The 17548-nt window shown below is 40.1% G+C and overlaps 1 protein-coding gene across 1 annotated transcript in view; it reads right to left on the bottom strand.

Moving 5' to 3' along the window:
* Positions 1-1370: 1370 nt before the first annotated feature.
* Positions 1371-17548, bottom strand: part of grtp1a (growth hormone regulated TBC protein 1a) — a 92805-nt gene continuing 76627 nt past the window's right edge. The window contains exons 5-6 of the mRNA XM_048602548.1: positions 9499-9671; positions 1371-1622 (exon numbers count right to left, since the gene is read on the bottom strand). Coding sequence (XP_048458505.1) covers positions 1371-1622; positions 9499-9671 — 425 coding nt within the window. The remainder of the gene's footprint in view (positions 1623-9498; positions 9672-17548) is intronic.

Here is a 17548-nt window from a genome sequence, read left to right as displayed (position 1 = left end):
AAGGCCATGACCTGAAATAAGAACACTTTCACTCGCCACAGCTGTTGCTCAGAGTTTCCATCATTTTATTATTTTGATCCAACATTTCCTTGTCTGAGACATGTAGAATTATGGGGACATTGTGGCAGAGGACAAGATCATTCACCTCAGCTAAAACTGGGCAGTAACTGGGTCTCTGGCCGATTATCCACCGTTTCAAAATTCAAACTTTTAAATGTCTTTACTGACATTTAGTACAGAAGTACCGATTTTGTAATGAGGCTATTCAGTCCAACTCGTCCACAGTGCAGTTTATTCTTCATGAGCAGCAACCTAATTGTATGTAGTCTCTTTCTAAACATTTCCCCATCGCCTACATGATCTATAAACAGAATCATAGAGGTCTATAGCATGGAAACAAGCCCTTCAGCCCAACTTGCCCTTGCACCTAGTTTTCACAATTAAACTAGTCTCATTTGCCTGTGTTTGATTCACGTTCCACCATATCCATGCCATCTACGTACCTGTGTAAATGTTTCTTAAAAGACAAAATTGTACTTGCTTCAACCACTCTGCATCCCATTCCAGACAGTCACTACCCTCTGTGCGAAAAAACTGCCCCTCTCACCCTTTTGTATCTCTCTCCTCTCACCTTAAATCTATGCTCTCTAGTTTTAGACTCCCCTATCATAGGGAAAAGCTGTTGCCTGTAAGATTTTATAGACCTCTAAGAGGTCACCCCTTAATCTCCTACACTCCAGGAGAAAAGTCCCACCCTAACCAAGCTCTCCTTATAATTCAAACCTTCCGGTCTCGGTAGTATTCTAGTCAATCTTTGCTGCACTCTTTCTAGTTTAATAATATCCTTTCAATGGTAGGGTGACCCCAGAAATATCCTTCTGCTCTCCACAGCCTCACAACCCTTGTGTAAAGCATCTTTCTCCGGCTTTCATTCAATCTCATATCTAAGTCATCTTACTTTTCACCCACAATTTACTATGAATTGACAGTCATAGGCAAGCTCTGAGGACCTGCATTTATAAATGTTGATGGCTGTGAGAATCAAACACAATATGGACACTTTGGCTCTTGGCCTATAAGCTCAGTGATGGTCCTAACCTTCTGACAGTAGAACCAACTGAAAGGACTGAGCAATCTGCTTGTGTTGTATTCTTCATTGTTGAATATGGAATGGTGAATACCTATGGTTATAATCCTAACATCTCCTTCTGTCCTGAATATTATTGCAGTATGCCAGAATAACACACTTTGGGATACTTCCCTCTGCTAAAAGGTGAACATAAGCTGTTCAATCCAATCCCTGCACCCACACACTCAATGGAAAAGGCTCATTGTAACAATTAATTTTCAGGTGAAATGTGACATTTTGTTCAATCAACATTCCAATAATCCTGGACAATGTTTGTCTTCACAACTTCCAGAAAGAACAAACTCACCTGCATAAAGACGTGGCAGTCTTCGACCACAGACCCACGTGTGATTTCTTTGAATTTCTCACAGATGGCAGGGAAACTGTTAGCTTCTAAAATGGAAGCCTGGTGGTACTTTATTAACGTCAAGGCCACACGAAAGGTGATTTTAGATCCTTCATAGAACAGACAGTCCCAAATCCGAAGAACTGTCTAAGATAAAGAAACATTTCCCAATATATTACATTGTGGAAAACAAAAGATGGAATGGGATTGCAAAATTGCACAAGTTATTCTTTAAAAATGGGTAAGACAGATAAGGAAAGCAAAGCTTTGCGGTTAATTACACAGCAAAGGAGCAACTACAGAAAAGGCAAGATTTCTTTACTATTGGTTATGCATTTACTGTCTCAAATCTGCCAAGCTGGCATGCCAGATTTCAGATCTTGCTGGTTTTCCACTGAGGTCAAGGGTAATTCAAGAAAAGATAGGCACGCATAACTGAGTAATGACAGCAGGAGTTTTCCAAGAAGCTTGGTGATACTGGACAGAGGCAAAGGTGCCCCAAAGCCCATAATTTGAAATGTTTCAGTTGACTACTGATAGCACAGAGACATTGCACTATTTACTCAGCCAGAACACTTCAACTGGCTAATTGGGAGCTTGTTTTAAGCAGCAAAATCTGGACATTTCCTGCAACTTCAAGTCCATGCATAAGGTGATAAGGCATGTGGAGGTCTCAGATGGAGTAAGTGGTAAACGCTGCAGCAGTTTCAGCAAAGACCCTAACAGATTTCAGTCATTATTAAATTATTAATGAACTATTACAAATTTGTTCACAGTCTGTCCTAGGCTCAGCATCAGCCAGTCCTGTAAATGAATATTGTGTCCATTATGATTGTGCCTCTATCTTTACTACCTAATATTTATTGATAAACTAATGCAACCAAGACTGATAACATTGCAAATCTTTTTTTGTGTGGACTGGTTACCGAGAGAATATAGGTATTCTCTTCCAATCTACTGATTTATACTTTAAGGAGATGAGGCATATAAAAAGCTACAAATCAGTTTATGGTGCAATTGTTAAAGGACCATTGAAGCTTTTTGTTTAGAAAATTGCAATTCATAATGACTTATGAGTTTTTGTTCTGGTGTGTGATAGAGTTAAATGTAATGAGGATCCCATGGAGAAACTGTAAACCAAAATAAACTAAAATTTATTGAATGATCTTCAAATAAAGAAACTGCCAGCAAGATTTCACTTTTTGTAATATTTACTCCAACACAAATCAAAAGCAATATAAAATTAAGAGAATTTAAAACAGGATAATTATATTTAAATGTGAAAGTTTTCAGTACAAAGTTATGACTCTCAAACACAAAACTCATTTTTTGTGAACATGTGACAATATGTAACTACACAGTCCCACAACAAGCAACTGTTTATGCATGCAGATTAAGTCAGGGATCCTCTCGGACAACTGCTTCAGGTTTCAAAGATACAATTCTCAAGTAGATTATCTCTCTACAAACCCTTTTTCTTACAGTACTGATTGTGTATCTTTCCAAGCATCCTTTTCAACTGGTCAACCATTAGCACCCTATTTCTTTAACGGGGAAGTCAATCTGATCCTTGGTCCTAAGAGGATTTCCACTAAAATGATCTGCATGTGAATCCTTACAATTTTTTTTAAAAAAAAAACTTACCCCCCAGCCAGTTTATTACCTGACCTTTAACTCGGGGAATATTTAGTCAGGCAGCCAATCAAATTAAGTAGAGTGCATTTCTGTCAGATCACTCTGGCTGAGATTGCAGATTAGCTGGTTTTGATATACCATCTGCTTGCATCGAGAATGATCCAACAATGGTAACAAACATGCCATTTGTCTTGACCTGATTTGATTGAGGCAATGGTTTTAAAGGCTGACTGACGTATTTTATTCAAGGTGACCTATAACAACAAAAACAAAAATGCTGGAAATAACAAGTAAGGCTGCATTTATGGAAAGAAGAAACATTGTTTCAGGTCAATGACCATCATCAGATCTGAAACCTTGATCCCTCTTGTTTATGGTAAAATAGCAGAAATGAAGATAACAAAGCTAAAACAAATACCTTTTTAGTTTAATTTTTAAAGGCCCCTTACTTGTTAAAGTGTTAGAAGATCACACCGTACATGATACAGTAAGTTTCTGTTTGAAGCTAAATTACAATGGTATTTCACTTCAGTGTTATTAGTAAAGTAGTGTCAATGTATTTGTTTAACATTGAGGGTTTTGGTTTAATGCTGTTTCCTACAGATGACCTGTGTGGCCTGCCTGCTCTCAGGACACAGAATTGGGGTCATTGTTTCAAAGTAAACAGTTGTCTATTTAAGACAGAGGTGAGGATAATTTTTTTTATATTCCTTAGAGAGTCACAAATCTTTGTAACACTCTTCCTCAAACAGGCAGTGGAACTGGAAGTTATGAACATTTTTAAACCTGAGGAGATAGATTCTTAAGCAGCAAGAGGATGGTAGGATCTTGGGGTATGTGGAGTAATCTTGTCTAATTTTTTTGAGGAAATTTAAACTAGAGTGGATACAGGGAAACCAATAGATATGTTGTATTTGCACTTCAAGAAGATATTTGACAAAGTATCTCACAAAAGGTTAAATCATAACATAAGAGCCCATGGTGTAGGACATAATATATTGGTGTGGACTGAGAACTGGCTAACGGGCAGGAAACGGTGAGTAGGGATAAGGAATTCTTTTTCAGGTTGGCAGCCTATAACCAGTGAAGCTCCACAAAGATCAGAGCTGGAACTGCAACTGTTTACAACATATGTTAATGAATTGGAGGAAGGAAGTGAATGTACTGTAGCCAAATTTGCAGATGACACAAAAATAGGTGGAAAGGCAGATTGAGAGAGAAATACAAACAGTTTACAGAGAGAAACTGATAGGTTAAGTGGGCAAAAAGAAGTTGTCAAAATGGAGAATAATGTAGACAAGTGCAATGTTGTTTATTTTGGAAGGGAGAACAAAAGAACAGAATATTAATTAAATAGAGAAAAACTAGAAAGCTGCAACTCAAAAAGGGACGTGAGCACAAAACACAAAGTTAACACATAGGTGTGGCAGGAAGTCAAGGAGGCTAATGGTGGAGGACAATAGCAGGAAAGTCTTACTGCAACTGTACAAGGTGATGGTGAGACCACATCTGCAATACTGTGAGCAGTTTTAGTCATCTTATTTAAGGAAAGATATCATTTCATTGGAGACAATTCAAAAAAGGTTCACTAAGATGATCCCTGTTGTGGAGGAATTGTCTTATGAGTAAAGGCTAAACAGGTCAGACTGTACTCACTGGAGTTTAGAAGACTGATAGGTGATCTCATTGAATGATAAGATTATAAAGGGACTTGACAGGATAAGTGCCGAGAGCTTTTCCTCATGAGACAGTCTAGAACCAGAGGGGATAGTATCAGAATAAAGGGGCATCAATTTAAGACTAAGATGAGGAAGAATTTCTTCTCTCAAACAGTTGAATGTGGCAAAGAATTTTAAAGACAGAGCTGTGAGGGCAGAATCCATGTGTACATTTAAGTCTGACATAGATAGTTCCTTGATCAGTCGGAGGATTGAGTGTTATGGGAAAAGGGCAAAGTGGAGGAATGGTACATCAGTAATGATCCCATTGACAGGGAACAGACTCAAGAGGCCTAAAGGCATTACTCCTGTTCCTATTTCTTATGGTCTTCCTGAAAATTGCTTCATTTAAAATTCTAAATCTCAGGAACTCAACCACAACTTTGCAGGAGTACTCCCTGCACACATATGTAGATAGCCAAGGGAGTACCGGAAACATACATACAGTTTGGAATTCCTTTACAGGAAAGTGGAAGAAATGTGGAGTCACTGTCACATGGAAGAAGATAGCACTGATGCATATCTCAGGAGACTTGATGCACATGGGGAGAAGTGAAGAGATGTGGGAGGAGAAGTCTCGGGTACAGCAGAACACCAAGAATGGACCAGTTGGGCTCCTACAAATTCAGTCAGGATGCTACCCTTCACTACAAGTAGCACTGAAGACAATCCTACAAAGGGAACCATAGCTGCTCATACGAGTGCACATTGTTTCACAGAATCACATAAATCTTATGGCAAACGTAGTGGCCATTCAGCACATCGTGCATATACTAGCTCTCCAAATGAGCACCATTACATAGTGCTAGTCTCATGCTTTCACATTATATATTGTGCATTACGTTTATCCAAATAATCATCCAATGCCCTCTTGAATACCTCAGTTAAACCGGACCTCACAGCATTTTCAGGCAGTGCATTCCATACCTTAACTATTCACTGTGTGAAAAAGCTTTTTTTAAATTACACCTTTGCTTCATTTGCAAGTTATGAATTGGCCCATTCCATGAACTCGTCTATATCCTTCTGGAATTCGACACAGTCCTCCTCACAGTTTACAATTCTTCCAGTTTTGTGTCATCTGCAAACTTTGACGCTGCTCCTTGCCTACCAAGATCTAGATCATTAATATCTATCAGGAAAAGCAAGGGTCCTAGTATAAACTTCTGAGGAATTCCATTACAAACCTTCCTCCAGTGTTTCCTAACATTCAGCCAGTTTTGTATCCATGTTGCTACAGATCCTTTTATTCCATGATCTAAAATTTGCCTCGAGTCTGCTGTGTGGTTCTGCATCGAATGCGTTCTGGCAACTAATATACATCACATTAAGGGTGTTAACCTCATGCAGTCTTTCTGTTACTTCTTCAGAAAAAAACTCCAATTTAGTTAAAGGTGGCTTCCTCTTTAGAAATCCATGCTGACTCTTCCTAATCAAACCAACTTTTTCCATGTGACTACAAATTCTATCCTCAAAAACTGTTTCTAGAGGTTTGCCCACCAGTGACATCAAACTGACCAGTCTGTAATTGCTAGGATTATCCTGAGAAACTTTAACAAGGCTGTAACGTTTGTAACTCTCCAGTCTTCTCACACCTCCCCAGAGTCCGGGGAAGACTGGAGGAGTATTGCCCGATTTCCCATTCTCATATCTTTCAAAATCCTTGGATTCATTTCATTCAGTCCTGGTTCCCAGTCAATTCTAAGTACCAAGTTTTCAAGCACTTCTTCCTTATCAATTTTAAACCATTCTAGTGACACAGTTTCCTCTTCAATTACAATGACCTGGGTAGCATCTCTTTACTAAAGACAGATGCAAGGTTTTCACTTAACACCTGCCTCCATTAATCTTCTTTTTGGCCCCTAATCTGACCTACCTCTTCCTTTTACCACTGTTTTGCTATTTATTCCAGCCTTGGGTGTCTGTCTGTGTGGAGTTTTCACATTCTCCCGTGGCTGCATGAGTTTTCTCTGGGTGCTCCGGTTTCTTCCCACAGTCCACCAGGTTAAGTGGATTGGCCATGCTAAATTGCCCATAGAGTTGAGGGATGCGTAGATTAGGTGGATTAGCCATGGGAAATGCAGGGTTACAGGGATAGGGCAAGGGAATGAGTCTGGGTGGGATGCTCTCCAGAGGGTCAGTACGACTTTTGGGCCGAATGGCCTGTTTCCATACTGTAGGGATTTTATGAAGTCATGTATGCCAATAAAAGATTCCTTTATGTTGGCTGCCAGTCTTTTCTCATAATTCCTCTTTGTTTCTCCTATTGGCTTTTTTTTTTTTTTTAAACACCTCCCCTCAGATTTGATTGTCCTACCTTTCCCCATTTGAGGGAATATACCACAACTGGATCTGAATCACCACCTGTTTGAAGATAGCCCATTGTTCCGTTACTAATTTTCCCACCAATCTCTGAATGTAGCCAATTGTGTCCAGCTCAGTTCTTGCCCCATTAGACTCCGCTCTCCACCAACTGATTTTTCTCACTCTGGATTATGAAGTATCATTTTCCAACACCACCGTGTGACTGGTAGCCCGAAGCAGGGACACCAGTGAACAACGGCCACAGTGGGGGTGCCAGTAGCCCAGTGCGGATCATGGCAGCAGCGGCCTAGTACAAAGCACGGTGGGTAGCCAGCGGTCAAACCACACAGAGGCCCCTTGCGCAGGTCTACAGCTGACAGCTTTTGGAGAGAGACTGTAATGTTTGTCTTTTTAAACTTTTCTTCTTGTTTTTCTGATTTATGGTCATACTGTGTATAGCCACAATGTAACTTTTTTTTCTCCTTCATTTCTCTATTCTCTAACTAAGGATTGTACCCAGGTACCCAAGATGGCGCTGTAAGTGATGACAAACTTTTCACTGTACTCATTTGAGTACATGTGACAATAAAACTAATTCAATTCATCCTGAACCTTACAACACAACTATCGCTGTGTCCTAAATGTTGTCCCATTGACCCTTGATCCACTTGGCCTTTCCTCATTTCCAAGAGTCTGGTCTAAAAGTGCAACCATTCTGGAAGGAAAAAAAGACACTGGAGCACAAGTAGGCCATTAAGCACATCAAGTCTACTCCATCATTCAAAAAGATCATGGCTGATCTGATAATCCTGAACTCCAATTCCAGCCTTTTCCCCACGACCCTTGATTCCCCTTAATCATTAGGGATCTGTTGATCTCAGCTTTGAATATACTTAACAGCTTAATCTCCCCTGTCCTCTGCAATACAAACTCTACAGACTTATTACTCTTTTTGGACTGGACATGTAATTCTTTAGGAAGCTCTCCTGCACGTAATCAAGGAACACTTGGCCATTGTTGCTCTCTACACTACTAATAAGTGAAGTCTCCCATTATAAATACTCTATAATGTTAGCCTCTCTTTCTAATTTCCCTGCAAATTTGTTCTTCCACATCCTTCCCAGTAGGTGGTCTATAGACTACATGATGCAATGTAACTGTATCCTTTCAGTTCCTTAGCTCTACCAAATTGATTTTGTTCTTGAGCCCTTTGTGACATCCCCTTTGTCCAGCATTGCAATGCTCTCTTAAACTAAGATCTCCACCCTCTTCCTTGTCTAAACACTTCAAACTGAAATATTTAACTGCTAGTCTCACCCTTCCTTGGGTTAGCTCTCTATTACTACCACATCATCCTATATCTACATGGCAATCTGTATCTTTAACTGCCCAATCATATTTACTACAGTCAGTGCATTCACATACATGCACAGTAATTCTCCTTTAGACTTTTGTTTCTTTCTCCATTGCTCTGATCTCACCTATTAACTTGCTATTCTCTATGCTAGTGCCAGTTGCTTCTACCAAGTATTTTGTGAACCCTGGTGTTCTCCGTTACTATTGTGTCTTAGTTCCCATACCCCAGCTAAGTTAGGTCTCATCATCCGACTAATTGACCTTAAATCCTCATGCAGAATGAGCTAATCTCCCCCTAATTGCAAGGGATCCATGAACTAAACATGCCAAAAGGAGCTGTTCCACGTGACGGAGCAACCGCTAGGGACTGCTGCTATCGCATCAAGGTTCTCATTCCTCACTTCCTTGTACAGCCTTGGCAGGCTGCAGTAGGATAGGACTGACAGCTTTGAGAAGCAGCCCGTGATTATAGAAATACTGACAGCATTTACCCCATCTACACACTCGGTGGCACCATTCTCTGGAAAATTTACCGTCAACTTTTTACACCATTTCAAACATTATTGCTCCCCACTTACAGCCTGTTAAAGAAATTGGGAGGTCTGGGCATCATGCAGGTTAAATAATGAATCCAACAACAGTCAAATCATCATGTAAAGGGCAAGCAGATTGGATTTAGTTACTATAGCTGGTTCAAGACCAGTGGATGAGGGCAGATCAGGAGAATTGGTCACTTGTCATCTGGAACCAATGACACTTTAGCCTCTCCGGCTAAATCTCTAAGACTGATTTAGATATACAACCATATTTGGGACCAATTTCTTAATTATTGCATACAGTTAACATACCATAAGTCATAAAGAATGGTGAGTTTAAAAGACACAGCAATAACTTGGGAAGAAATCAAAATTATAGGAAAGCAGACACAAGGTGGGGAGGTTTGTAAAACCATTAATGGTGTTAGCAATAGTAATATAGGAGGGCTAGGACTCTCTGTCCAAAGGACTTACCTCCACAGGGAGAATGTCAATAAACAAACAGATGAACCATCGCCCCACAACCAACGTCCACATCACATTGTGTTTTTCCATTAATGCAGCCACTGCAGGGACCTTCATCTTCACCAGCTGTGACAGGACCTGTTGATCTGTCTTTAACCCGATCATTGTCGGAGTGTAGAAATCTGGCAAGAACAACAGACAACAATTCAGCTGGAGGGGAAACCACCATTCACTCTTCACTAGTGGTTCCGGATACTTCAGAAATGGAATGTACTGTTCAGACTAAATCTTCTCCATTGTTTTGTGTGACTGATCACTCTCAAAGTGGGGCCTCACATTACACATGACCTGGTGTGAACTCCGACAGCCCCCTACTAAACAATTGTGAAACCCATGAAATGTGACAAAGGCCACCTTTTATTTGCCCATGATACTACAATTCCCACGCTTTACCACATGTAAGGTGGAATGAAAATGATTGTGATAAGGTAAACCAAGAGAGAAACAAAAGCTACTTTACGTGAAATATATAAAGGAAGTTTTTCAATGAGATTATTTTCCTACTGCTCATTGTACCATACAGTATCTATCTTGTCTGTCCTTCTCTGTCTCTCCCTGGGTTTTTCTTTCTCTCTGTCTGCACTTCTTTCTCAGTTGCCTGTTTCTCTCCCTGGTCTCTCTGACCCCTCCCCCTCTCTGTCTCACTGTTCCTCTCCCTAGGTTTTCACCATTCTTGTAGGAGGTGGAGGGGTGACCTTATAGAGGTTTACAAAATCATGAGGGGCATAGATAAGGTTAATAGCGAAGGTCCTTTCCCTAGGGTGGGGGGAGTTCAAAACTAGGGGGCATATTTTTTAAGGTGAGATGAGGAAGATTTAAAAGGGATCGGAGCGGCTACCTTTCCACACAGAGGGTGGGTCAAGTGTGGAATGAACTGTCAGAGGAAGCGGATGATGCAGCTACAGTTATGTTAAAAAGACATCTGGACAAGTACATGAAAAGGGAAGGTTTAAGAGGGATATGGGCCAAACGCAGGTAAGTGGAACTAGTTTAGTTTGGGAAACTTGGTCAGCGTGGTCAAGTTGAGCCGAAGGGTCTGTTTCTATGCTGTGACTCTAATGATACAATTATCTCCATAAGGAGGTGCCTTAGATATGTGACTGCTCTGCTACTCGAGTCTGTTTGAGCAACTCTGACTGACAGCCTTATCAGTGACAGGAATCGCCTTCTCGCTAAAGGTCCTGAGAGTGGACAAACACCTCTTTGATGCCACAATGAGTCTTTTCTCTGAAAGAGTCTTTGGCCTGAAAACAAACGAGGGATAGTGTCGAGACAGAGGCTCAGCCATGATCATATTGAATGGCAAAACAGGCTCAAAGGCCAAATCACCTACTTTTCGTTTCTACGAGAATGTTGGTGTGACAGCTCAGGATGGTACAAAGGCTGATATTTTAAAATTTATTATATTCATTATAAAACATAGTATGTGGGGGTCACTGGCAAGGCCAGCATTTGTGGCCCATCCATAATTGCCTTTCAGAAGGTGATGGTGAACCATCTTTAAGCACTGCTGCAATCCATGTGTAGGTACTCCCAGTGTTGTAAGGTAGGTTGGCTCCAGGTGAAGCAACAGCGATATAGTTCCAAGTCAGCATGCTATGTGACGTGCAGGTTGTGTGCCCTTGTCCTTAACTGGTGTGGTTATGTATTTGGCAAATACTGTCAAAGAAGCCTTGCCAAGTTACTGCAGTTTTAATGGGGCACCCAACAAGCTTTGACTGGATTTTATCTTGAGTTTTGAATGTTATTCATGCTGAGAGAGAAAGTTAATAATTCCGAGTGACACACCACGTTCTGATGATAAGCAAATGACCTGAAACGTTCACTCTGTCTCTCCTCAGATGCTGCTGCACCTCTTGAGTATTTCTAACTTTTTTTTTTGTTTTTGCTCTAGTTTTCCAGTATCTGCAGTGGTTTGCCTGTGGATTGCTAATCTGGCAACACAGCCAAACAGGAACAGGAATATAGCAACAATGGTGAGCTTTAATTAATCATACACAATTAAATGGAGCAGTTTCTGGCATATTTTAGACAACCAGAAGCATTGCACTGGCTAATTAAATAATACTCTGGATCAGAATTGGTGCTGTTTGGCCAGGGTGCAGGATGTAGTACACATTGCAAAGTTACAAACTGACAAAATTCAGTTCCAGCAATCCTAATAAAACACCCAAATTGTTATGGATAAACTATTCATCCTGTTTTCCGTAATCCAGAACTGGTGGATCTATTGTTTGGTTTTATCTAAGGTGTGGTAGTGCTAACAAATGCTGGACTTCAAAATGCAGAGGGTACATGCTAAATATATAACAGACTACACTCCACCTAATTTTTTTATGGAGACACAGTTATGACAGAAAAAGTATGACTGTCTCACATTTGCCCAACAGAAACCTCATTAAAAAGCAGAACTTCCACCTTGACATTTCTCTACTCATGAAATAGATAGACTGAGATAAAGCCTATTAAATAAGCTGCTAGATCCCCATAGATGGAGTCAGAATTTACAACAATAACAAAAAAAAGTAATATACTGACTTGTTTTGAATAAAGAAAATTGCAATGGGATTGGGGCAAAGAAAAAACAGAGACTGATAGAATTTAACGTCCACAAGTGTATGGCACATTCGCTAACATCAAAAATGCATACAACCCACAACTGTTTAATAGGGAACCTGTGCAGACAGGAGAGATAAGGTCTTCTATCTCACCAAGCCAGGATGGATTAGTGTTAAACAGTGCAATAATAAATTGAGTTATGCAATTTCTTCACCAGCGAGCACTGATTATGATAATCCTTGCCAGGTATTAATTAGATCATCTGGAGATAAAGATTACACAGATGGAAAGAATGTGACCTTAGTGCTAGCTATACAAAGCTGTGGAAGAAGATTCATTGAGCACTGTCACTTACATGGATGATCAACTGGGTTGGGATGAAATGATAGATAATGCCACTAGATATGAATGAGAGTTCCATGGTGCTTTCCAAAGAGAAGGAAGGGGACTACCCCTCAATGCCTTGGCCAATAACTAACCAACTGAAACAGGCCATCAGATTATTTTTGCATTACTGTTTGAGAGACCTTGCTGTGACCGAATTGGCTTCCTTGTTTCCTACATTATAACAGTGAATATACTTTAAAATACTTAATTGAGTAAAGCTTAAATCACTTGGGATTCCCGGAGATTGTGAAAGGCATTTTCTAAGTGGAAGGGGTTCTTTATGTTTCAATGGAGAAACAGACTTTCTGTAGCTAGCATTTTGCATAAACCTGACACATCAAGTGACAATGGGTCTGCTGTGGCCCAAAACACACGTTGCCTCTTTGCAAGATAGTTGCGATCACCCATGTGCAATAGACTGTGAGAGAGAATAATCTATCTATAGCAGCATTCTCACTTTAACCACAGGTGCTGTGGTGCCTTGTCACTTGACTGCAGAGTCATGTCTGCATCTGAGCTTAGTTGTCCCATCACTATTCCTCTTCACCTGTTAGCCCTGTACCATTTGACTTCAGCGAAAGAGCTGCTACAGGGTTGAGGGGCATTGAGACTTGCAAACAAGTTTCAATTGCACTCTGTTTCCTGTTCTTCACCATCTTCCAGTCCAGGTTTTCAGCACAGAGACTTGAGTACTTATTTAGGTGAAATTATTAAAGGATGAAGAACAGAGTTACATAAATGTTGGTGAGGTAAATGAATAATAAGGCTCAAGGAGCTGAATAGCCTGTGTTCTTGAACTGATGAAAATACGTTGATCGAGCTGTTACCGATAGAATTCAAAAAGAGAGTTTAGCTCCCAGCCAGAGATGCACTCCTACAAACTGCAGCAAATTGGCTAGAATCTAAATCCTGGTGGAAAGCTACACAATAAATCTCCTATTGGTACATTTCTGAAACTGAATCGGAGGAACTTTCAATGCCCCATTGATTTCTATATGGTAGCACCTGAATTTCAAGATTCTTCCAAGAGGGACTCTGCCCATCCCTCCATGACTATGGGAACTCCCTTCATTACTGTTGTTTATTTTAGTGCAACTGAGAAGTCTCACTGTCCCTGATCTTTGTAGGTCAACTTGACAAATTTAAGCTGCAGAAATGTTGCAACTGATGTGCAGTGATAAAATATAGAAAGCAAGTGATAAAATATTTTCGCCAATTCAAAGAAATGATTTCAATAGCTGGAAGTGACAGAGTACCACTTCTGTGGTTAGTTTTTTTTTTAAGCTTTTGGTATGTACTTCAAATGATCTAAGAGAATCTGTTTGCAGTTTTGCTTAGACGACTTAACTACTTACTGCCACGTAACTCCAAGGAATCAGGTCAAGGTCTGTCAGATCTAATTGGGGCAAGATTTACTGAGCAGTTATCGGCTGAGTCAGGGCAGTCAGTTAGTCCATACTCACAGCAGATTCAACTAATCCATGTGTTTTCAGCTACAGCAGCTGCAAAATAAACCTAGGATACTGTTAGTAGTACAGCAGCATGTCAACATGGTACTTAGAGGTCAAGGGGAACATTCCCTGTAATAAAGTACACAAAAGTGGAAGGAACATAGAAATAGGAGTGGCCCTTCAAGCCAAGTCAGCTTAATGGGATCATGACTTCTCAGTGCTCCAAAATGCAAAGTGGGATCTTAAGCAGTTTTTTGCACTTGATTATCATCAAAATGTTTTCAGGGATTGGTGGGGAGTGTGAAGTAATCAGATCAGACATAATTTCACTAAATAGCAGAGAAAGTCGAGGGGCTGAGTGGTCTGCTCCTAATTTGTATGCTCATATGTTTTCAATCTTTGAAATCCTCAGCCTTAGTACATTGAAGTGTCAGCAACACAGGACTTATGAACAAGGTTAGTCCATTCAGCCATTCAAGTCCACTCCAACATGTGAGGTGTGGTCTCAACCTCACATTCCTCTCTGCCCCTCCATTCTCTCGACTCCCTTGTCATTCAAAAGTCTACCTAACTCTGCCTTGGATAAATTCAAAAGATTCAGCCAGCATTGGTTTCTAGAAAAAAAAGTTTGCACAGACTAACAATCCTCAAGAAAAAGTCTTATCGGTCTTAAAATTGCTCTTAAACTGTATCCCCTGGTTAAACCCCACTTGGAGTACTGAGAGCAGATCTGGGTACCACACATTAGGAAGGGTATATTAAGCTTGGAGGGAGTGCAATGTAGGAGTTAATTTATAGGGAGAGACTATTCAAATTAGGGTTGTTTTCTCTAGAATTTAGGAGGTTAAAAGAGTGATCTGGTCTTCAAGACATTAACAGGAAAAGACAAGGTAGTTGAGATAAACTAATTTCTACTGGTTGGAGACTCTAGAACTCAGGGGCATAGTCTTCGAAATTAGGGCCAGACATTCAAGAGTGATGTTTAGAAGGCATTTCTACACACAAAGGATGGTAGAGTTTTGGAACTCTGTTCGACAAACGGCAGTTGAAGCTAGATTAGTTGTTAATTTTAAGTCCGGAGATAAACAAATTCTTGTTAAGCAAAAATTTTGAGGGATACAGGCCAAAGGCAGGTATATGGAGTTAGATCACATTAGCCATGATCTCATTGAATGGTTGAGCAGGCCCATTGCCTGGGGTGGGGGGGGGGAAATCTGATTGGCCTATGATTGTTCTTATGTCTCCTAGTTCTAACTTACCCCACAAGAAGGGGGCGGCACAGTGGTTAGCACTGCTGCCCCACAGTGCCAGGGACCCAGATTCGATTCCATCCTCAGGCGACTGTCTATGTGGAGGTTGCATGTTCTCCCAGTGTCTGCATGGGTTTCCGCCAGGTGCTCTGGTTTCCTCTCAGTCCAAAGATGTGCAGGCTACATGGATTGGCCATGTTAAATTGCCCATAGTGTTCAGGGATGTGTATATTAGGTGCGTTAGCCATGGGAATTGCAGGGTCACAGGGAAAGAGTAGGGGAATGGAGTCTGGCTGGGACACTCTTCAGAGGCTTGTTTCCAAACTGTAGGGATTCTATGATTGTATCTGTCCTGCTGGTATCCATCCTATCAATTGCCCTGAGGATCTTCTATGTTTCAACAAGATCAGCTCCAATTCTTCTAAACTTAAACAGATGTAAACTCAACTTTTCTTCACAAAAGATAAACCATTCATCCCATGAATAAGTGGAGGGGAACTTTCTCAGAACCACTTCTATTCTAATTATAACCTTTTTTCAAATAAGAACACCAACATTGTACATAATATAACAGATGTGATCTCAGCAAAGGCCCTCTACAGCTGCAACAAAACTACCCTACTTTTATATTTCATTCCTCTTGGAATAAATGCCAACATTCCATCTGCCTTCCTATTCACTTGCTGTGTCTCAATTCTAACTTTGAGATTTGTGTACCAGGGCACTCAGAACCCTCTGTACCACTGAGTTCTGCAATCTCTCTTCACTTTAACAGTTTTTTGATTTATCCTGTCCAAGTGGACAAGTCAGTATTTTCCCACATTAAACTTTATCAGCCAAATTTTTGTCCACTCACTTAACCTACCTATATCCCTTTGCATATACTCTACTTGCTCTTGATGACTTAATTTTGTACCAATGTTGGTGTCATGAACACATTTAGTTACTCTGGTCTATATCTGGTCCCTTCATTCAATTTATTAATGAAGATCATAAATAGCTGAGGTCTTAGCATTGATTCCAGTAGTATTTTATTGGCTACACAGTTTGCCAACCCTAAAAAGTTCTGTTCCTGCTTAGTTTCTGCTTCCTTTGTGCTTTATTCATACAGTATGTTGCAGCCTACTTGTCTAATCATTTTATTCTGATGTAAAAAGTAACCTTAGGTGCAACAACTTATTAAATCTCTTTTGGTAATCCTAGGTCACCACATTGCAGTTTCCCCTTTATCCACAGCACTTGTTTCTTCCTCAAATAACTCCAATAAATTAATCAAACAAATTCCTTTTCATAAAACCATCCTCACTTTTCCTGATCTACTATGATTAACCTCCTTAATAATGGAAATTAGAAATTTCCACATGACGTGTTGGCTAGTGGGCCTATGGTATTTTGCTTCGGTCTCCCTTCTTTCTTCAATAAAGCGGTTACATTTGTCATTTTCCAATCTGCTGGGACCCTTCCAGATCTAAATAATTTCGGAAGATTATTACCAATGCCTACACTACATTTGCAGCCACTTCTCTTAAGACTCTAGAATGCAGGTCATTGGTCCTGGAGACTTGTCAGCCTTCAAATATTTCTAATACCTTTTCCTGAAGATGACAGTTGTTTGAAGTTTCTCCCTGCCTTACAGTCTTAATCTTCAATTACCTTCGACCAGTTTTCTAAGTCTTCTCTCAGTGAAGACATACACAAAATACCTGTTCAATGTTTCTGCCATTTCTTTCATTATTTTTAGTATACATTATATGTCCGAGTTTAATCAATTTGTCATAGAATCAGGAAAATTTCTTTAGAAGTAGAAGCTCCCTCTTGTGCAATGCACACAAGTCTTTACTAACCTACACAACATGACATAAACTACATGATCCACAAAGTAAACAACATTCCCCTAGAAACACATATATGGAAGTATGGTTAAACAATCTTGGTCAAAGTACTCAATGATGTGGCATGCAGGGGTATTCATCATATTTACTGAATATTAATGAAAAGTACTGCTTCCATCCATAGTCCTGGTCCTTTACCAAGTCTATGTTGAGCTAACAGTCAAGATACTGAAAGGGGTTTCAATAATCCTGAACTAATTAAAAGAGGTAATCATTTTGAGTTTTTTCTCTTGATCACTATCTCATATGAATTGAGCAAGATCATCTCCAACACACCTGTCAGACAAGTTTAAGATCATGTCTAAAAAGCATTACAAAAGGTGAATCTTATTTATTCATAGACTCAGAGTCAGAGTCACAGATGTACAGCACAGGAACAGGCCTTTCAGTCCAAGTTGTCCATGCTGACAGACACACAAGGACATAATTCATGCACATACCCAGGACCATCTGCAGGGAA

The sequence above is a fragment of the Rhincodon typus genome, chromosome 11 (assembly GCF_021869965.1).
Source record: "Rhincodon typus isolate 14 chromosome 11, sRhiTyp1.1, whole genome shotgun sequence".
Taxonomy (NCBI): Eukaryota; Metazoa; Chordata; class Chondrichthyes; order Orectolobiformes; family Rhincodontidae; genus Rhincodon; species Rhincodon typus.
The sequence above is the reverse complement of the archived record's forward strand: the minus strand, read 5'-3'. Positions and strand labels throughout refer to the sequence as shown.